This window comes from Neofelis nebulosa, chromosome 11, assembly GCF_028018385.1.
Source record: "Neofelis nebulosa isolate mNeoNeb1 chromosome 11, mNeoNeb1.pri, whole genome shotgun sequence".
Taxonomy (NCBI): Eukaryota; Metazoa; Chordata; class Mammalia; order Carnivora; family Felidae; genus Neofelis; species Neofelis nebulosa.
Genome location: NC_080792.1, coordinates 50,934,524 through 50,952,400, shown reverse-complemented (window position 1 = coordinate 50,952,400; position 17,877 = coordinate 50,934,524). Strand labels below are relative to the sequence as shown.

The following is a 17,877-nucleotide window of genomic DNA, read 5'->3' as shown; positions in this document are numbered from 1 at the left end:
GTACTGATCAGGTATTTTGCGGAATGTCCTTCAATTTAACTTTGTCTGATTTTTTTTTGTAATTAGATTGAGGATACAGATTTAGGGCAAGACCACAGAGGTGATGTGGCCTTCTCACTGCATCATTTCAACATGATGTTGATATATACTATTACTGGTGGTGGTATCCATGGTCATCATATTTTTTTGTTGCTAAGTTACACTCTTTGCCTTTGTAGTTAATATTTGAAGGGAAATACTTTGAGGCTGTGCACATACTCTTTTTCTCCTTAGATCTTTACCCACTAATTTTAGTTTTCATCAGTGAATTTGCCTACAGCAATGATTTTTAGGTTGTCCTGTTGTTGGTTTTCTATTTCTTTTATTCCTTCTACATCTATTACTTGGGATTCTTCCATGCAGAAGAGTTGTCTGCTCTCCCTTATTTACTTATTAATTCAGTCATCTGTTTCAGTGTGAATTTGTGGATATTTTATTGTCTGGATTATAATCCCATAGTGTAATTAATTTCTTATTTAGATTGTTCTGGTTTTGCCCATTGGAGGGAGCTCTTTCATGTTTTCCTGGTATGAGAAAATAGAGCTCATCTGTGTTTTCCCTACCCCAACCCTAGAATCACCCACTTCTCCAAAGAGCCTGATTCCTTTTATTTAAGAATGGTATTTAGAAGCCAAGATCTGGGCCCTAGATATCTAAGAGTATCACTGCTCTGGGTTCACTTGGTGGACAGACCTAGGAAAGATCTATATGCACACACATCTATATTAATATGTGTCTATGTATGTATTTTTAAATGACCAACAACAAAAACCATGAGATCATACTGATACTTCTGAGTTTAATCCAGTACCAATATTCCTTCTTATTTATAAGTTCTTTCTTTGACAGTGAGAAACCTGGCACTCATTAACTGCAGCGTATTTATTATATATGTTGTTATACATGCTCACTTTTTGTTTAATACAATTTTTATTTGTGCTTTAGCAAAACTATAAATTACTACATATTGCACTCTGTAAAATTGCTCTAGATTTTTCAGTAATAACAGGGACAACTGTATTTGTTATATATGTAGAATTCTGGATATCTAAAGGCACCTTAAAGAAATGAATTTTAGAAAGGATTTGAAAACCAGGTGTGGGTCTGACTTGATCTTTTGTTTAATTATGGATTTATCATTTTCTTTGTTTTGGTTATGTGACAACAAAGTTATATTCTTAAACACATTTAGGTGTTTGGTGGATTTGCTTTGAAAATCTTTTTTTTTTTTTTTTTTTTAATAGGTCTTAACTTGCAGAGTCAATTTAATCTGGAAAATGTCACTGTTTTCAATACCAATGAGCAGGAAAGCACCCTGGGTCAGAAGGTGAGGCTGATACAAAATTTAACAAACATAAGTTTGTTACTAAGATAACTCCTGTGACTGGGCCTTCTAAGTCACCAAAAATTTTAAAACCTTTATTTCTAATTTATAGACATAATGTATGTTCTATGCAAAAAATGCAAATCAGATAGAAATATTTAAAATAGAAAGTATGGCTACCCCAAAATCCAAGGCCCAAAGATAACCACTCTTAGCATTCTCTGTCTGTCTTTACAGGACTTACTGTGTGTGTAGTTTTATTCCAAAAATGAGATCATATAATACATATTGTTCTGCAATCCATTTTCTTCTTTGGACAGTATAAAATGGATGCATTTCTGCATCAGTACATTTGGATCTGTGTCTTTTTAATGGTTCATGATGAGTCTTTCAAGTGGATATATATTATAATGCTGTCAGTAGGCATTTAGATAATTTCTAATGGTGGATAATTGTTAACAGCATTACAGTGAATAGTATTGTGTATATCATTGCTAAATTATCCGGGTGTCTCTTTAGGGATAAATTCCAATAAGTGAAATTGCTGTGTCAGAATATATGCATATGTCACATTTTGATAGCTGCACTCAATTACTTCTCAGAAAGGTATACCCAAACTTATACTATCACCATTGATACATAGAGAATGTGTACCCACAGCCACACACCACCCCTGGGAATTAATCAATTTTTAAAAATCTTTGCTTAATTGATAATATACTTAAAAAGTAAATCTTCTTTGTTTTAACTTACATTGCTTGGTCATTAATGAAGTTGAGGGATTTGCTGTATGTTTATTGGAATTTATTTTTCTTCCATGACAATTAGAAGCAGTGAGGAAGAGAATTACCTATTCTTGCCATTTGCCCATTTTACTGTTGAAATGTCTTTTTCTTACTGCTGTGTAGTTCTACTCAGACAGAATATTACTAATTCATTGCCTATCATTTTGTTGATATTTTTTCCTGTTTATTGTTTTTCTTATAACTTTACTTATGGTGCCTTTGCTGTGTAGAACTTTTAATTTTTGGTTTTTTTTACATTTTATTTATTTTTGATAGAGACGGACAGAGGACAAGTGGGGGAGGGGCAGAGAGAGAAAGAGACACAGAATCCAAAGCAGGCTCCAGGCTCCGAGCTGTCAGCACAGAGCCTGATGCGGGGCTTGAACTCACAAACCGCAAGATCATGACCTGAGCTGAAGTCGGATGCTTAACCGACTGAGCCACCCAAGCACCCCTGTGTAGAACTTTTAAATATGGATATAATATTAATGTTTTTGGTCTTTTTGTTTTATTGTTTCTGGCCTTGTGTCAATGCTAAAGGCTTCTACTCTGCAGATTATAGAAGTCCCTTTGTTTTCTTTGATGCTTTTATGATTTAATTTTTCTTGTAAATCTTTAATCCAGCATGAATGTTGGAGTATGGAATAAACTGAGTTATAATTTTATTTTTTCCAAGTATAATTAGAACCATTTGTTAAATAATCCATCATTTGCCCACTGATTTTTTAAAAGACATCAGGTATAATCAACTTTATTTTTAAAGGTTTTTTTTTTTCTTCAGTGTTTATTTTTGAGAGAGAGAGATAGAGTGTGAGTGGAGTAGGGGCAGAGAGAGGGGGAAGGAGAGAATCTCAAGCAGCCTCCACGCTGTCAATGCAGCCCAATGTGGGCCTCAAGCTCACGAACCATGAGATCATGACCTGACCTGAAACCAAGAGTCAGCTGCTTAATCGACTGAGCCACCCATGCGCCCCTTTTAAGATTATTTATGATATATCCAGAAGATAGTCCAGATTTCTGGCAAATTTCTGTACATTCAGCACCGATTCTTAATTTAGGAACAAGTTATAAATCTTTAAAAAATATCAATTAAATATAACTAACATCTCACTGTAAATTAGACTACCTTATATAATTTGTTAAATGTAATTATTATCAATTTGGAAGTGATGTTGACTTAAGATTTTTTAAAATCTTGTCTCTCGCCTTCATATATCTTTCAGTACTTCTTGAACTATTCTCTGTAAACTTGTTATTTTGAATTTCTCAATATAGAGCTAGGCACTCAGCATACCCTAAAATATTCCCCAATAATAAGAGTTCTCTGTGCAGTTGGGGGAGGATTTCTTTGGTCAAACTAAAGCTGGGGACAAAAACACGGTTATTTACTACGATTCTTAGAGTCCTTAATATACTAATGGTCTTCTCAGTTCTCTAAAAGTTCATTGTATATATTTCTAAAATGTATTTAGCCATAGGCCCTTTCTTTGCAAAGGAATCTAGAAACCATGTGTGGAAAAATTCTGTCTTAAAACTTTACTGTATCTTCATAGCTATCTTATATCATTGTCATACTGCTTCTGAGTTCTCAGATCCCTGTCACATAGAATTCCTGTTGCCTTAAAAATTAACTGTAGGTCTAGGCAGAAGTGCAGCTAGACTTCTAACAGTGTTTGTCTAGCAGTGTATGAATGATGTTATTCTAGTATTTGCCTTCTGCCTGACAACTGCTTCATGACAGGCTATGCATGTTTTTAAATTTAGCATACTGAGGATAGAGAAGAAGGAATGGATGTAGAAGAAGGTGAAATGGGAGATGATGAAGCTCCAACAACTTGGTGAGTTTTTGAAGTTCAAGTTTCTTGATCTACAGAGCTAACACCTTAATGACTATGTACTAAGTAAGTCAAGTTACATTGTCTTTAGAATGTAGTAATGCCACCTACCTGCTCATTGAGAGTATTATAGGAGATGCTACTTGGATATGGTCTATTAAGATACACAGTAGTTATCCTATTGTCACCATACTCATTGATGTTATGTATAGTGATATATGGAAAGTGCTTAGAACAGTGTTTATTCAGTAGCTACCATCAAGATGTAGACAAGGAAGGAAATCCTGCTTATAGATTTATTTGTAATTTTTATGTATATTAAAGTTACAAATTTTAAATCACTAATAGGCTTTTTTAGTTGGTTTCTGAATTGCATGTGGACAGTTCATTATTTACATGGCCTACTTTATGCATATGCCTAAAATTTGGAAAGCCAACAATGGGCAACTTAGGCACTCCTCTCTTTTTCCTTCCATTTAACTTTGTGGACCTGTGGATAGGGCCTATGGATAATGGGCTGACTTTTTGATGAAGTAGGAGAAATAAGAAGCCTTCCCTTCTTCTCCCCTTCCTGCTCCATCTCTTGTTTCTTATCTCATATGCTAACTCTTTACTTTCTTTCCAAATTATTTCTTCCTAATGATGGTTAGAAGCAATGAAGAAGAGAAAAGGGAGGTGGGAAGGAAAACTTTCACATCCAGGTATCTGCAGTGACAAAAGATACCATTAATTGCAATTAAATTTCCAAAAGGTCAGGAAGAGTTTCCAGTATCCACACAGGGAGACATATTCCTGGCATCCCAGATTTCAGATTCAAACATGTATCTCCAAAGAAGCATTGAAAGTAGTGTGGCTCCAGGCTTAATTCCAATCCTAGTCATATAACCTTAAGCAAGTTACTTAACTTCCCTGCAACTCAGTTTCAGTATCTTTAAAATGTAGTAGTGCCACCTACCTGCTCATTGAGAATATTAAAGAAGATGCTGCTTGGACATGTTCTATTAAGATACACAGTGGCTATCCTTGTTGTCATACTTGCTGATGTTATCTATAGTGATATATGGAAAACTTAGAACAGTGTTTATTCAGTAGTTATTATTAGCTATAGTTGTGTTTTGGGGGGTTTTTTTAGACATCTATTTGTTTGTGGACATTATGGATAGTATACTTTTGGGGTCTTGCCTGAACATCGAATTTAAAGGGCCAAGGTAGTAGTCTCCAACATAATAGGAGCCTGAAATGTAAAAAGAGCCCCCAAAGACAAACTGTCCAGTGTAGTTTTGTCTAGTTAAACTCAGCCTGTATAGACAAGTCATCCCCTTTGGTTATGTTGATGAAGTAGCCACAGGTACAAGGATTCAATACTCAGCTGCCTCTCAGTCTGTCACAATCATACTTTTCTAACCCTTTTTCTTTTTTATTGAAATGTAGTTGACATGCATTATTACATTAGTTTCAGGTGGGTACATAGTGATTCAACATTTATATACATTATGAAGTGATCACCAGTATAAATCTAACTATCCTCTGTCAACCATACAAAGTTGTTACAATATTGTTGACTGTATTCCCTGTGCCATACTTTATATCCCAGTGACTTACTTATTTTAAAACTGCAAGTTTATACCTTTTAATCCCCTTCACTATTTTTTGAATGGAGGAAGAGATTGTTTGGGGAATTACTTTGTGACCAACTGTATCACCAGATTGTCTTAGGCACTGCAATTTACAAAGAACACATTACCCATATATCTACAGTATGAAGTCCATTTCACATTTGGCTAAATACACCAATAAAGAATTTTGTATTAAAAAAATATAAGTGTAACATTCTATAAAATCATCAGCTCAACATTTAAAAAATATGTCAAGTTACAGAACATCTTGGTTAAAATAGTTACAGAACATTCTATTTTAGATAGTAACTCTCACCTCTAATTTGTTATGGTTTGCATACATAATAAGTAGTTACATTTGCTTTGTTTGGATATAAAATCCAAAAGTATCTGTGGAATGGTGAAGTTAGAAGGCAAATTGCAGTGGGTCAAAACATGAAAGGAAGGTAAGGAAATGGCGACATTGAGTGTAGACCACTCTTTCTATGTTTAACCCTGAAGGAAAAGAGAGGGACAGCATGGAATGGAACTTTGAGAGGAGAGGAATTTTTTTACTTTTAGTGCCTCAACTGTAAAAATGTCTTAGTAGTCATATATTAATACTACTTTAAAATTTCTTCTATGAGGCACCTCAGTAAATACCAGGCCAACTAAAAATAAAAGATCAGAAGCTTTTACAGGTAGGAGATTATAATTAGCAACTTGGAATAAGATTGTTGTTGCTATCAAGCATTAATTAAGAGGTGAGGTTTCTGGAACTGAAACAATAAAGGAACATACGATGGTTACATAATTCTCATTCTCTGATTAAATGTAGTCTCCCATTTTTTTTTTTTAATTTAATTTTTTAAATTTACATCCAAGTTAGTTAGCCTACAGTGCAACAGTGATTTCAGGAGTAGATTCTTTAATGCTCCTTATCCATTTAACCCATCCCCCCTCCCACAAACCCTCCAGTAACCCTCTGTTTGTTCTCCATATTTAAGAGTCCTTTATGTTTTGTCCCCCTCCCTGTTTTTATATTATTTTTGCTTCCCTTCCCTCGTGTTAATCTGTTCTGTGTCTTAAAGTCCTCATATGAGTGAAATCATATGCTATTTATGTTTCTCTGACTAATTTCGTTTAGCATAATACCCTCTAGCTCCATCCACGTAGTTGCAGATGGCAAGATTTCATTCTTTTTGATTGCTGGGTAATACTCCACACACACACCACCTCTTTATCCATTCATCCATCAAGGGACATTTGGGCTCCTTCCATACTTTGGCTATTATTGATAGTGCTGCTATAAACATAGGGGTGCATGTGTCCCTTCGAAACAGCATACCTGTATCTCTTGGATAAATACCTAGTAGTGCAATTGTTGGGTCTTAGGGTAGTTCTATTTTTAATTTGTTGAGGAACCCCCATACTGTTTTCCAGAGTGGCTGCACCAGTTTGCATTCCCACCAGCAGTGCAAAAGGGATCCTCTTTCTCCACATCCTCACCAACATCTGTTGTTGCCTGAGTTGTTAATGTTAGCCATTCTGACAGGTCTCTGGTATCTCATTGTGGTTTTGATTTGTATTTCCCTGATGATGAGTGATGGTGAGCCTTTTTGTCATGTCTCGGTTGGCCATCTGGATGTCTTCTTTGGAGAAGTGTCTATTCACGTCTTTTGCCCATTTCTTCACTGGATTGTTTTTTTTTTGAGGGAGGCGGGTGTTGAGTTTGATAAGTTCTTTATAGATTTTGGATACTAACCCTTTATCTGATATGTTGTTTGCAAATATCTTCTCCTATTCTGTCAGTTGCCTTTTAAATTTTTTTTTAATGTTTATTTATTTTCAAGAGAGACAGACAGAGTGTGCGCTGGGAAAGAAGCAGAGAGAGGGAGACACAGAATCCAAAGCAGGCTCCAGGCTCTGAGCTGCCAGCACAGAGCCTGACACGGGGCTCGAACCCACAAGCCACGAGATGATGACCTGAGTCGATGTCAGACGCTTAACTGACTGAGCCACCCAGGCGCGCCACACCCCCCACCCGCCCTGTCAGTTGCCTTTTAGTTTTGCTAATTCTTAACTTCACTGTGCAGAAGGTTTTTATTTTGATGAGGTCCCAATAGTTCATTTTTCCTTTTGTTTCCCTCGCCTCTGGAGACGTGTTGAGTAAGAAGTTGCTGTGACCAAGATCAGAGAGGTTTTTGCCTGCTTTCTCCTCGAGGATTTTGATGGCTTCCTGTCTTACATTTAGGTCTTTCGCCCATCTTGAGTTTATTTTTGTGTATGGTATAAGAAAGTGGTCCAGGTTCATTTTTCTGCATGTTGCTGTCCAGTTTTCCCAGCACCACTGGCTGAAAACACTGTATTCCACTGAATATTCTTTCTTGCTTTGTCAAAGATTAGTTAGCCATACGTTTGTGGGTCCATTTCTGGGTTCTCTGTTCCGTGCCATTGATCTGAGTGTCTGTTCTCATGCCATTACCATACTGTCTTGATGATAACAGCTTTGTAATACAGCTTGATGTCTGGCGTTGCCTCCTGCTTTGGTTTCCTTTTTCAACATTGCTTTGGCTATTTGGGGTATTTTCTGGTTCCATACAAATTTTAGGATTGTTTGTTCTAGCTCTGTGCTAGTGTTATTTTGATAGGGATTGCATTGTATATGTAGACTGCTTTGGGTAGTATTGACATTTTAACCATATTTGTTCTTCCTATCCAGGAGCATGGGACATTTTTCCATTTGTGTGTGTGTGTGTGTGTGTGTGTGTGTGTGTGTGTGTGTCTTCTTCAGTTTCTTTTATAAACTTTCTATAGTTTTCAGTGTACAGATTTTTAACCTCTTTGGCTAGATTTATTCCTAGGTATTTTATGGTTTTTGGTGCAATTGTAAGTGGGATCAATTCCTTGATTTCTCTTTCTGTTGCTTCATTGTTGGTATATAGGAATGCAACTGATTTCTGTGCATTGATTTTATATCCTGCAACTTTGCTGAATTCATGAATCAGTTCTAGCAGTGTTTTGGTGGAATCTTTTGGGTTTTCCATATAGAGTATCATGTCATCTGCGAAGAGTGTAAGTTTGACCTCCTCCTGGCCAATTTGGATGTCTTTTATTTCTTTGCCTTGTCTGATTGCTGAGGCTAAGACTTCCTAATACTATGTTGAATAATAGTGGTGAGAGTGGACATCCCTGTCTTGTTCCTGACCTTAAGGAGAAAGCTCTGTTTTTCCCCACTGAAGATGATATTAGCATTGGGTCTTTCGTATATGGCTTTTATGATCTTGAGGTATGATCCTTCTATCCCTACTTTCTTGAGAGTTTTTTATCAAGAAAGGATACTGCATTTTGTCAAATGCTTTCTCTGCATCTGTTGAGAGGATCATATGGTTCTTGTCCTTTCTTTTATTGACATGATGGATCACATTGATTGTTTTGCAGATATTGAACCAGCCCTGCATCCCAGGTATAAATCCCACGTGGTTGTGGTGAATAATTTTTTAATGTACTGTTGTTGGATCCAGTTGGCTAATACCTTGTTGAGGATTTTTGCATCTGTGTTCATCAGGGAAATTGGTCTATAGTTCTCCTTTTTAGTGGGGTCTTTGTCTGGTTTCAGAGTCAAGGCAATGCTGGCTTCACAGAAAGAGTTTGGAATTTTTCCTTCCATTTCTGTTTTTGGAACAGCTTCAAGAGAATAGGTGTTAACTCTTCCTTAAATGTTTGGTAGAATTCTCATGGAAAGCCATCTGGCCCTGGACTCTTGTTTTTTTGGGGAGATTTTTGATTACTAATTCGGTTTCTTTACTGGTTATGGGTCTGTTCAAATTTTCTGTTTCTTCCTGTTTCAGTTTTGGTAGATATATTTTTGAATTTGTCCATTTCTTCCAGATTACCCATTTTATTAGTGTATAATTGCTCATAATATTCCTCTTATTGTTTTTATTTCTGCTGTGTTGGTTGTGATCTCTCCTCTTTCATTCTTGATTTTATTTATTTGGGTCCTTTCCTTTTATTTTTGATCAGACTGGCTAGTGGTTTATCAATTTTGTTAATTCTTTCAAAGAACCAGCTTCTGGTTTCATTGATCTGTTTTACTGTTTTTTGGTTTTGATAGCATTAATTTCTGCTCTAATCTTTATTATTTTCTGTCTTCTGCTGTTTTGGGTTTTATTTGCTCTTCTTTTTCAAGCTCTTTAAGGTGTAAGGTTAGGTTGTGTATCTGGTAGTCTCCCATTTCTTAAGGGCAAACTTTCCTTGTACTGCATTTCAAGAGGCATTTATTACATTCTTATATGTGGTAACTGAGTATCATTGTGTGTGTGTGTGCGTATAACTATATATAAAACTATATAAAATCTTCAAAAGCCATTTTGTTTCAAAAAACTTATTTGTTAAATGTATGGAACTACACAAATACTGGTTATAGTATTATTTGAGGAATATAAATAATTTATTTTATACATGGCTTTTCTTTTTTCCAATTGCACATTTTGGAAAATGTTCCTTTTGTGGCCTTTTTTTTTTTTTTAACTTGATATGTAGAAAACCCAGACTTACAATCTTGTAAATCAATGAAATTGCTTCAGTTATAGAAAACAGTTGATGTCAGTTGGTGTTCAGATCATTGTTTTCCTGTTTTCAAAGTTACTAGGAAAGAATGTAGAAAGAGTAAAAGTTAACATGCCCATTAGATTCTTTTGAACACTGCCAGTTCTTGATAAAACTTTTGGCAGGAGCTGGCTGTTGGTCAATTAAAAGTTGCCAGTATTCTTCATTATTGATTTGAAGCAAGGTCCACATATTTCAAATACTAGTAGTCGCTCTACCAAGTTAGCATTCTTTTATCAAAATTAGCTAGCTTGCTAAATTATTAACCTTTATACATAATTCAAAGCCGTTGTAATCTGGGTAAGCATAATTCAAGCATAATTTCAGCCTCTTTTGTAAAATGAAGTTCATGCACTTTGTGACTGCTATTTCCTTGCAGACCAAGGACTTTTTTCAATTATTTCCAAGTTCACACCTTTGTTCCATACAGTTAGAGTTGTCAGAAGTGTGACTGTAAGATAAGTAATCTGTTACTGTATGTGGTTGTTTTAATTGATGTGCTAATTGATTATAAATTTAATGAAATTCTTTAGACAAGTATTTTATGATACTGTCTTGTAGTTTGTAATCTTAATCATATGAATTAAAGTACTATGGTGAGAATCTTCATCAAGTGTGCTTCCACATGTTTTGCTAAAATACTTTTCCCTTTGTCATTCTTAGAAAACTAATGCCTTTTCAGACATTTCTGTAGAAAACTGATTTTTACACTAGCAAATTATTTTTTACTTTTCTACTCTATCCTTGTATAAAAAGGAAGTAAGACACTTTTCAGTCTTTTAAATATTACCCTATCCCTCCCAAAAAACTTCTTAAAGTACATAATGAAAATTATACTCATTTTATTTTACTATAATCCTTTAAAATGCTTTATAATATTGTCCCTGTCACTCCCTTGTCATCAAAAAAGTAATTTTTAATATATCCATGTCAAAAATGAAGAGTGGAAGATTAACGTTCTATTATTGCCCAGAACAGAGAATGCAAGACTCTTAAGATCATAAGACTTTGTGGATCACTAAGCCCCCATTCCTGTTCTGCACGTAAAATTACAATCTTTCTTGGAATATTTGTATGGCCATGAAGCTTAGAGAAAATACTAACTATAATCCATAGGTTCAATTTATTAAGGTTTATTTAGAAAGAATGGGGTAAGGTAGTACACACAAAATTAATTTTACAGAGGTGATGTTGAAAATTTGGATATTTGAGGATATGAAATAGTTCATACCTCAAGCATTTTTTTACATTATATAATGGCTATTTTGAATGATATAGAGGATTTTGTTAAAACAAAAATCTCTTAGATAAAAAAGTCTGAAATTTTTAACTTTTTTTTTTTTTCAATTTTTTAATGTTTATTTATTTTTGAGAGAGAGAGACAGAGAATCAGCAGGGGAGGAACAGAGAGAGAGGGAGACACAGAATCTGAAACAGGTTCCAGACTCTGAGCTGTCAGCACAGAGCCTGACACGGGGCTCGAACTCACAAACCGTGAGATTGTGACCTGAGCCGAAGCTGGACACTCAACCGACTGAGCTACCCAGGCACCCCTGAAATGTTTAACTTCTAAAATTAAAACATAGTGTAATGATTTTTGTAAATTTAAAAATTAATAGAATGTGTATTGACACTGCAGATTTGTAACAAATTACAGGTTGAATTAGTAATGCCATAATAAAAACACTAAAGAAAATGCCTACTTTTGTAATACTGAGTTGATATGTACTTGTCTGATGCCATGTCTTTTAGCATAGGTTCAAAGTGACATTAGTTTAAACAACATGGAAGTTGATTTCTTTCTTATGTTAAAGTCTGGAGACAGGCAGTTCAGAGCTGGTAGAATATCACTTCTCAGGAAGATTGTCTAGGGACCTATGTTCTTCCTAACTTCTTATCCCACCATATCTTGGTGTTTCCTTTTTTTCCCTATAGTCCATGTGGCTCATCATCATATCTGCATTATGGACAGCAGAAAGAGAAATAGGAAAATGGTAAAACATGGCCCCAAAATTGCACATATGACTTCTCCCAAATAGCCAGAAATTAACCACATGGCCACACATAGCTGCAAGAGAGGTTAGGAAACATAGTCTTTAATTCTGAATAATCATGTATTGGGCCAAAATTCAGGCATTCTGCTACTGTAAAGTGGATCTGTTAGAGTCTATGAATCCCCTGAAATTGTTTATAAAAGTTTAAGTATGAACGTGCACTTTTCTGGGTAAAGGGGCTTAGCTGTCATCAGCTTCTTAAAGGGATTTATGACCTAAGAAAAGTTAGGAGCACTTAGATATTTCTAAAAAAATTTAAATGATTTATTTAATATAACATTTATTTTATTAGCTCCATCCCAATTGATTACAACCTGTATCGAAAATTCTGGTCACTTCAAGATTACTTCAGGAATCCTGTGCAATGCTATGAGAAGATTTCATGGAAAACTTTTCTTAAGGTGAGTTGCCAGTTACGTACTACCCAAAAGTCAATGTTTTACAGCTATGGCAGAGGCAAAACTTGACTCTTGTCCAGCATACTTTTTATTGTATAATTTTACCTCTTAGGTTTTTATGCCTATTTTATAATATAATGCAGAAGCTAAATTGTAAATTAGTATTTAAACCGCCAATTTTGTGGAGTTGTTTATAAATGAGCTAGGGATTTCAAAGTTAGCAATTACAGCCTTGGGGTTTGATTTTTTTTTACATAGTATTATCAACACAAATTGATGAATATTTGCCAAATATGTTGTCTTTACTTTGCACAAAATTATTTCAAGTATCCTTTTAGAACAAGGGTTGCAAACTATGGCCATGGGCCAGATCCAGTCTTCTCTTTGTTTTCGTAGTTATATTGGCACACAGCCACACTCATTCATTTATGTATTACTTATGGCTGTTTGTGTGCCGTAATGGCAGACTTGAGTAGTGTGACTGAGACCACATGAGCCACATAGCCTGTGAAAATTAATAAAAAGAAACCTCATTTAGAATGGAAGAATCAGGAAACCAACAGGGGGAACTCTTACACTCAGCACTAGTTGTTAATTTCAGACCCAGCTGGAAGAGATAGACCTTTTCAGTCTATACTATTTTACTGTCCCAGCAGCATGAAGATTTCTTCCTCTCCCAGCAACAGCCCAGCCAGTGAGAGATAGCGACAGTTTAGCCAATGAGAAACCACTATACTTTGAACTCCCAGTTTATTCCAGTGGACTTTTAGTTTATAACAGCCCCTCAGAACACCTCCTTTATTCTGTAAAAGAGCATTCTTCTACTTTGTTCTCCCAAAATTTGTGCCTGGCTTTGTGGTAGTTTGCTAGTCCCAGATTGCAATTCTCAGCTATTCCCAAATAAACCCTTTTTCTTTTCTTTTTTTTTTTTTTTTTTTTGCTGGTAAAATAACTGGCAGTTTTATTTTTAAGGTAAACAAGCTTAGGGGTGAGTAGAGCATGCAACTCTTGACCTCATGGGTTTAAGTTCCAGTCCCACTTTGAGTGTAAAGACTACTTAAAAATAAAATCTTAACAAAAAAAATTTGTTTTAAGTTGGAGCACCTGGGTGACTCATTCTGTTAAGCATCAGACTCTTGATTTGGATTCAGATCATGATGTCACAGTTCATAAGTTAAAGCCCTGTGTCAGTCACTGCACTGGCAGCACAGAGCCTGCTTGGGATTCTCTCTCCACCTCTCTCTCTCTGCTCCTCCCCTGCTCCCACAGGTGCTCTCTCTCTCTCTCCCTCTCAAAATAAACTTAAACAAAAAAATTTTTTAAAGGTTTACAAACTATCAGAAAAAAATGGCTAGCCTTTGTTTTATAAGAATTCTCTGGGGGCGCCTGGGTGGCTCAGTCGGTTGAGCAGCCAACTTTGGCTCAGGTCACGATCTCACAGTCCGTGAGTTTGAGCCCCGCATTGGGCTCTGTGCTGACAGCTCAGAGCCTGGAGCCTGCTTCGGATTCTGTGTCTCCCTCTCTCTCTGACCCTCCCTTGTTCATGCCCTGTCTCTCTCTGTCTCAAAAATAAATAAACATTAAAAAAAAAAAAATTAAAAAAAAAAAAGAATTCTCTATATTTCTTTTTGTTGGCTACTTAAAGATCAGTTGTCCTTTTCAGTTGTAGTCAAAATCCAATGTGAATGCATAGCTCTTAAAAGTGGCATGGTGTGTATTCAGATTAAGTGGTGAGTGAGAAATCATCTGGAATTGTTACTAGATAGGGTTCAACATCATTGTCTTATTTGGTCACAGCATTTTAGCACAAGAAATGCTTGAATGTTTTCCACAGCTGGTTAAACAGCTAATTTCAATGGTAAATTTCTGTATAATCTCAAAGCATTACTTTCTCTATTTGCCCCTTACACAAACTATATAAGAAATGATATTTCTTCAGGAGTAGAGGGTTTATCCCAACTTTTACAATACCATGAAATCTCATAACAAGTAGTTTTACTCCCATTTTCCCGTCATGGTTTTTCTTGTTTAATATGCTTTACAATATGCATTCATGGTTAACTGTGAGTAAATTCTAGGTGTTTTGATATAGAAAAGCACTTAAAAACTTATTGGGCCACAATGCCAAATAAAACTAATTGGTATTTTTACTTTGCAGTATTCTGAAGAAGTTCTAGCTGTTTTTAAGAGTTATAAATTAGATGATACTCAGGCCTCCAGGAAAAAGATGGAAGAATTAAAAGCAGGAGGAGAACATGTGTATTTTGCAAAATTTTTAACAAGTGAAAAGGTACAAATTTTTCTTTTTCACTAAGCATAAGTACTCGTCTTTTTTTCTATTTAGCTGATCTTGTTTTTAAGTTTAATAGAAATGTTTATTTTTGGTTAAAGCTGGTTAGTATTAGTTTGAGAATCTTGTGTCTTCCTTCCACAAGTAAGACTAATTTGATTTCAGAAGTGAAAGAAGTTCTGCATTTTCTGTTTTGTAGGCTTATTTTGCAGTTTAATTACTTTCAAGTGCATATATTTTGAACCTCAAGTTAGGATTTAATTTGCATTATTGAAGATAATATTTTGTAATTAGTTTGTCCCTTAGGTACAAATAAGGTGTTTAAACGTTCTCTGTAATCTTATTTGTACAGCTTAATAAGTAAATTTTATTCAAATGCAATGCTAAGGGGGGTATAGCTCAGGGGTAGAGCATTTGACTACAAATGCAATGATAATTGTATTAGGAGTTTGGCTACAAGGAGTTTGACTACAAGTGGTAGCCAGGAGTTTGGCTACAAGTAGTAGACACCAGATATGTTTCATGTGGGACCAGGGGCCAGAGCCAGATTCACTGCTTGAAGCCAGGGACTGAGGTTGAAATTTACCTTCTTTTAAAAAGAAGCTAAGACAAAATATTAATAGTATTCTGCCAAGGGCAGTGGATTCATAGGAGACTCTGGGTCTAGGGATAACAAAGACACAGATTTGTGTCAAGCTTTATGTCTGCTAGCTTTGTGACTAAATATGTGATATCTTCAATATACTAATAAAATAGTTGCTCCAAGAATTCATCTTAAGACTTTTTCCAGACTTGGTTCCAGGGACCCTCATGGAATCAAATGGAAAACTCCTAGACAAGAAAGGATGTACAGAGAAAGAAGGGAAAGTAAACAAACATTCCAAACAAAAGCTTCTCACTCAAATCTCTGATAAATTACAATTTAATTACAATATGATTCACAAAATTTATAAAGAAATTCAATACTAGGAAATACCACCAACCAAATCAACTGTTGGGATACACGTGTATTTATTCCAGATACACAGCCTGATCGTGACTTTAAAAATACATGTTTTGGATAATCAAAGAGATAATTGATTATATAGCATCCATTGAGACTAAATAAAAAATTGTGAAACTGAAACAGGCAGAAATGAAACAGAATGGTTCAATATGACAACTGAGAGACTTAGAAATGAAAAATGTGATCATCAAAACCAAAGCAGAACATACAGAATTAAACTATAGCTTGAACATAGATGAAAAGAGAACTAATGAATGTTAGGTAATGTTAAGTTTACCCAGAAGACACAGAGACAGGGTTTTTTAGCTTGTTAATGTGAAAGAGCAGTTGAGAGCAATGTGTGGTTGACTGAGAAATTTCAGCAACTATTAAAGAACAAAATAGAGGGAAAAGTATATTGAAAAGAATTAAAGGTAATACCAAGTTCGAAGATTAAATGTGTGCTACAAATAATACTTCAGTACATCATGCTATAACTGCAGAGAAAAAGAGACAACCTTAAAAGCCACTAAAGGGGGAAAAAAAAAAAGACAAATATACTAGAAAGGAACAGCTGTTTGTTAGCCAATTTCTAACAGTTAACAGATACCAGAAGATAGTGGTGAAATGCTATAGTTCTAAAGAAGAAAACCTGTCAATCTAGAATTTTATATCCAGCTAAATGCACTCAAGACTATGGACAAAATAGACATTCTCATTGAAAGACCAGGAAAACCTACTTCTCTAAGACCTTCTTTTTGAAAAACTTCTAAAGGGTATTCTCTAGGAAGAAGGAAATTGAACCCTTAAGAAAGTAGTGGGATACAGAAAGCAGTGGTGACCACAAAAATTGAAAAACATGACAGTGAATGTATTGATAAAAAACAAAAATGTCATAAAAAGTGCTTAAAAAATTTTTTTAATATGAAATTTATTGTCAAATTAGTTTCCATACAACACCCAGTGCTCATCCCAACAGGTGTCCTCCTCAATGCCCATCACCCACTTTCCCCTCCCTCCCACCCACCCCCCCATCAACCCTCAGTTTATTCTCAGTTTTTTAAGAGTCTCTTATGGTTTGCCTCCTTCCCTCTTTATAACTTTTTTTTTTCTTCCCTCCCCCATAGTCTTCTGTTAAGTTTCTCAGGATCCACATAAGAGTGAAAACATATGGTATCTGTCTTTCTCTGTATGGCTTATTTCACTTAGCATAACACTCTCCAGTTCCATCCACATTGCTACTAAAGGCCATATTTCATTCTTTCTCATTGCCAAGTAGTATTCCATTGTATATATAAACCAGAACTTCTTTATCCATTCATCAGTTGATGGACATTTAGGCTCTTTCCATAATTTGGCTATTGTTGAAAGTGCTGCTATAAACATTGGGGTACAAGTGCCCCTATACATCAGTACTCCTGTATCCTTTGGGTAAATTCCTAGCAGTGCTATTGCTGGGTCATAGGGTAGGTCTATTTTTAATTTTCTGAGGAACCTCCACACTGCTTTCCAGAGTGGCTGCACCAATTTGCATTCCCACCAACAGTGCAAGAGGGTTCTTGGGGCGCCTGGGTGGCGCAGTCGGTTAAGCGTCCGACTTCAGCCAGGTCACGATCTCGCGGTCCATGAGTTCGAGCCCCGCGTCAGGCTCTGGGCTGATGGCTCGGAGCCTGGAGCCTGTTTCTGATTCTGTGTCTCCCTCTCTCTCTGCCCCTTCCCCGTTCATGCTCTGTCTCTCTCTGTCCCAAAAATAAATAAAAAATGTTGAAAAAAAAAATTAAAAAAAATAATAAAATAAAAAAAAGAGGGTTCCCGTTTCTCCACATCCTCTCCAGCATCTATTAGTCTCCTGATTTGTTCATTTTAGCCACTCTGACTGGTGTGAGGTGGTATCTCAGTGTGGTTTTGATTTATATTTCCCTGATGAGGAGTGACGTTGAGCATCTTTTCATGTGCCTGTT

At 35.7% G+C, this 17,877-nt stretch overlaps 1 protein-coding gene across 1 annotated transcript in view; it reads left to right on the top strand.

Moving 5' to 3' along the window:
- The window catches only part of THOC1 (THO complex subunit 1), a 61,174-nt gene that overhangs the window by 16,455 nt on the left and 26,842 nt on the right, over window positions 1-17,877 (top strand). The window contains exons 8-11 of the mRNA XM_058692559.1: window positions 1,284-1,366; window positions 3,913-3,986; window positions 12,536-12,644; window positions 14,800-14,931. Of these exons, the coding sequence (XP_058548542.1) occupies window positions 1,284-1,366; window positions 3,913-3,986; window positions 12,536-12,644; window positions 14,800-14,931 (398 nt within the window). The remainder of the gene's footprint in view (window positions 1-1,283; window positions 1,367-3,912; window positions 3,987-12,535; window positions 12,645-14,799; window positions 14,932-17,877) is intronic.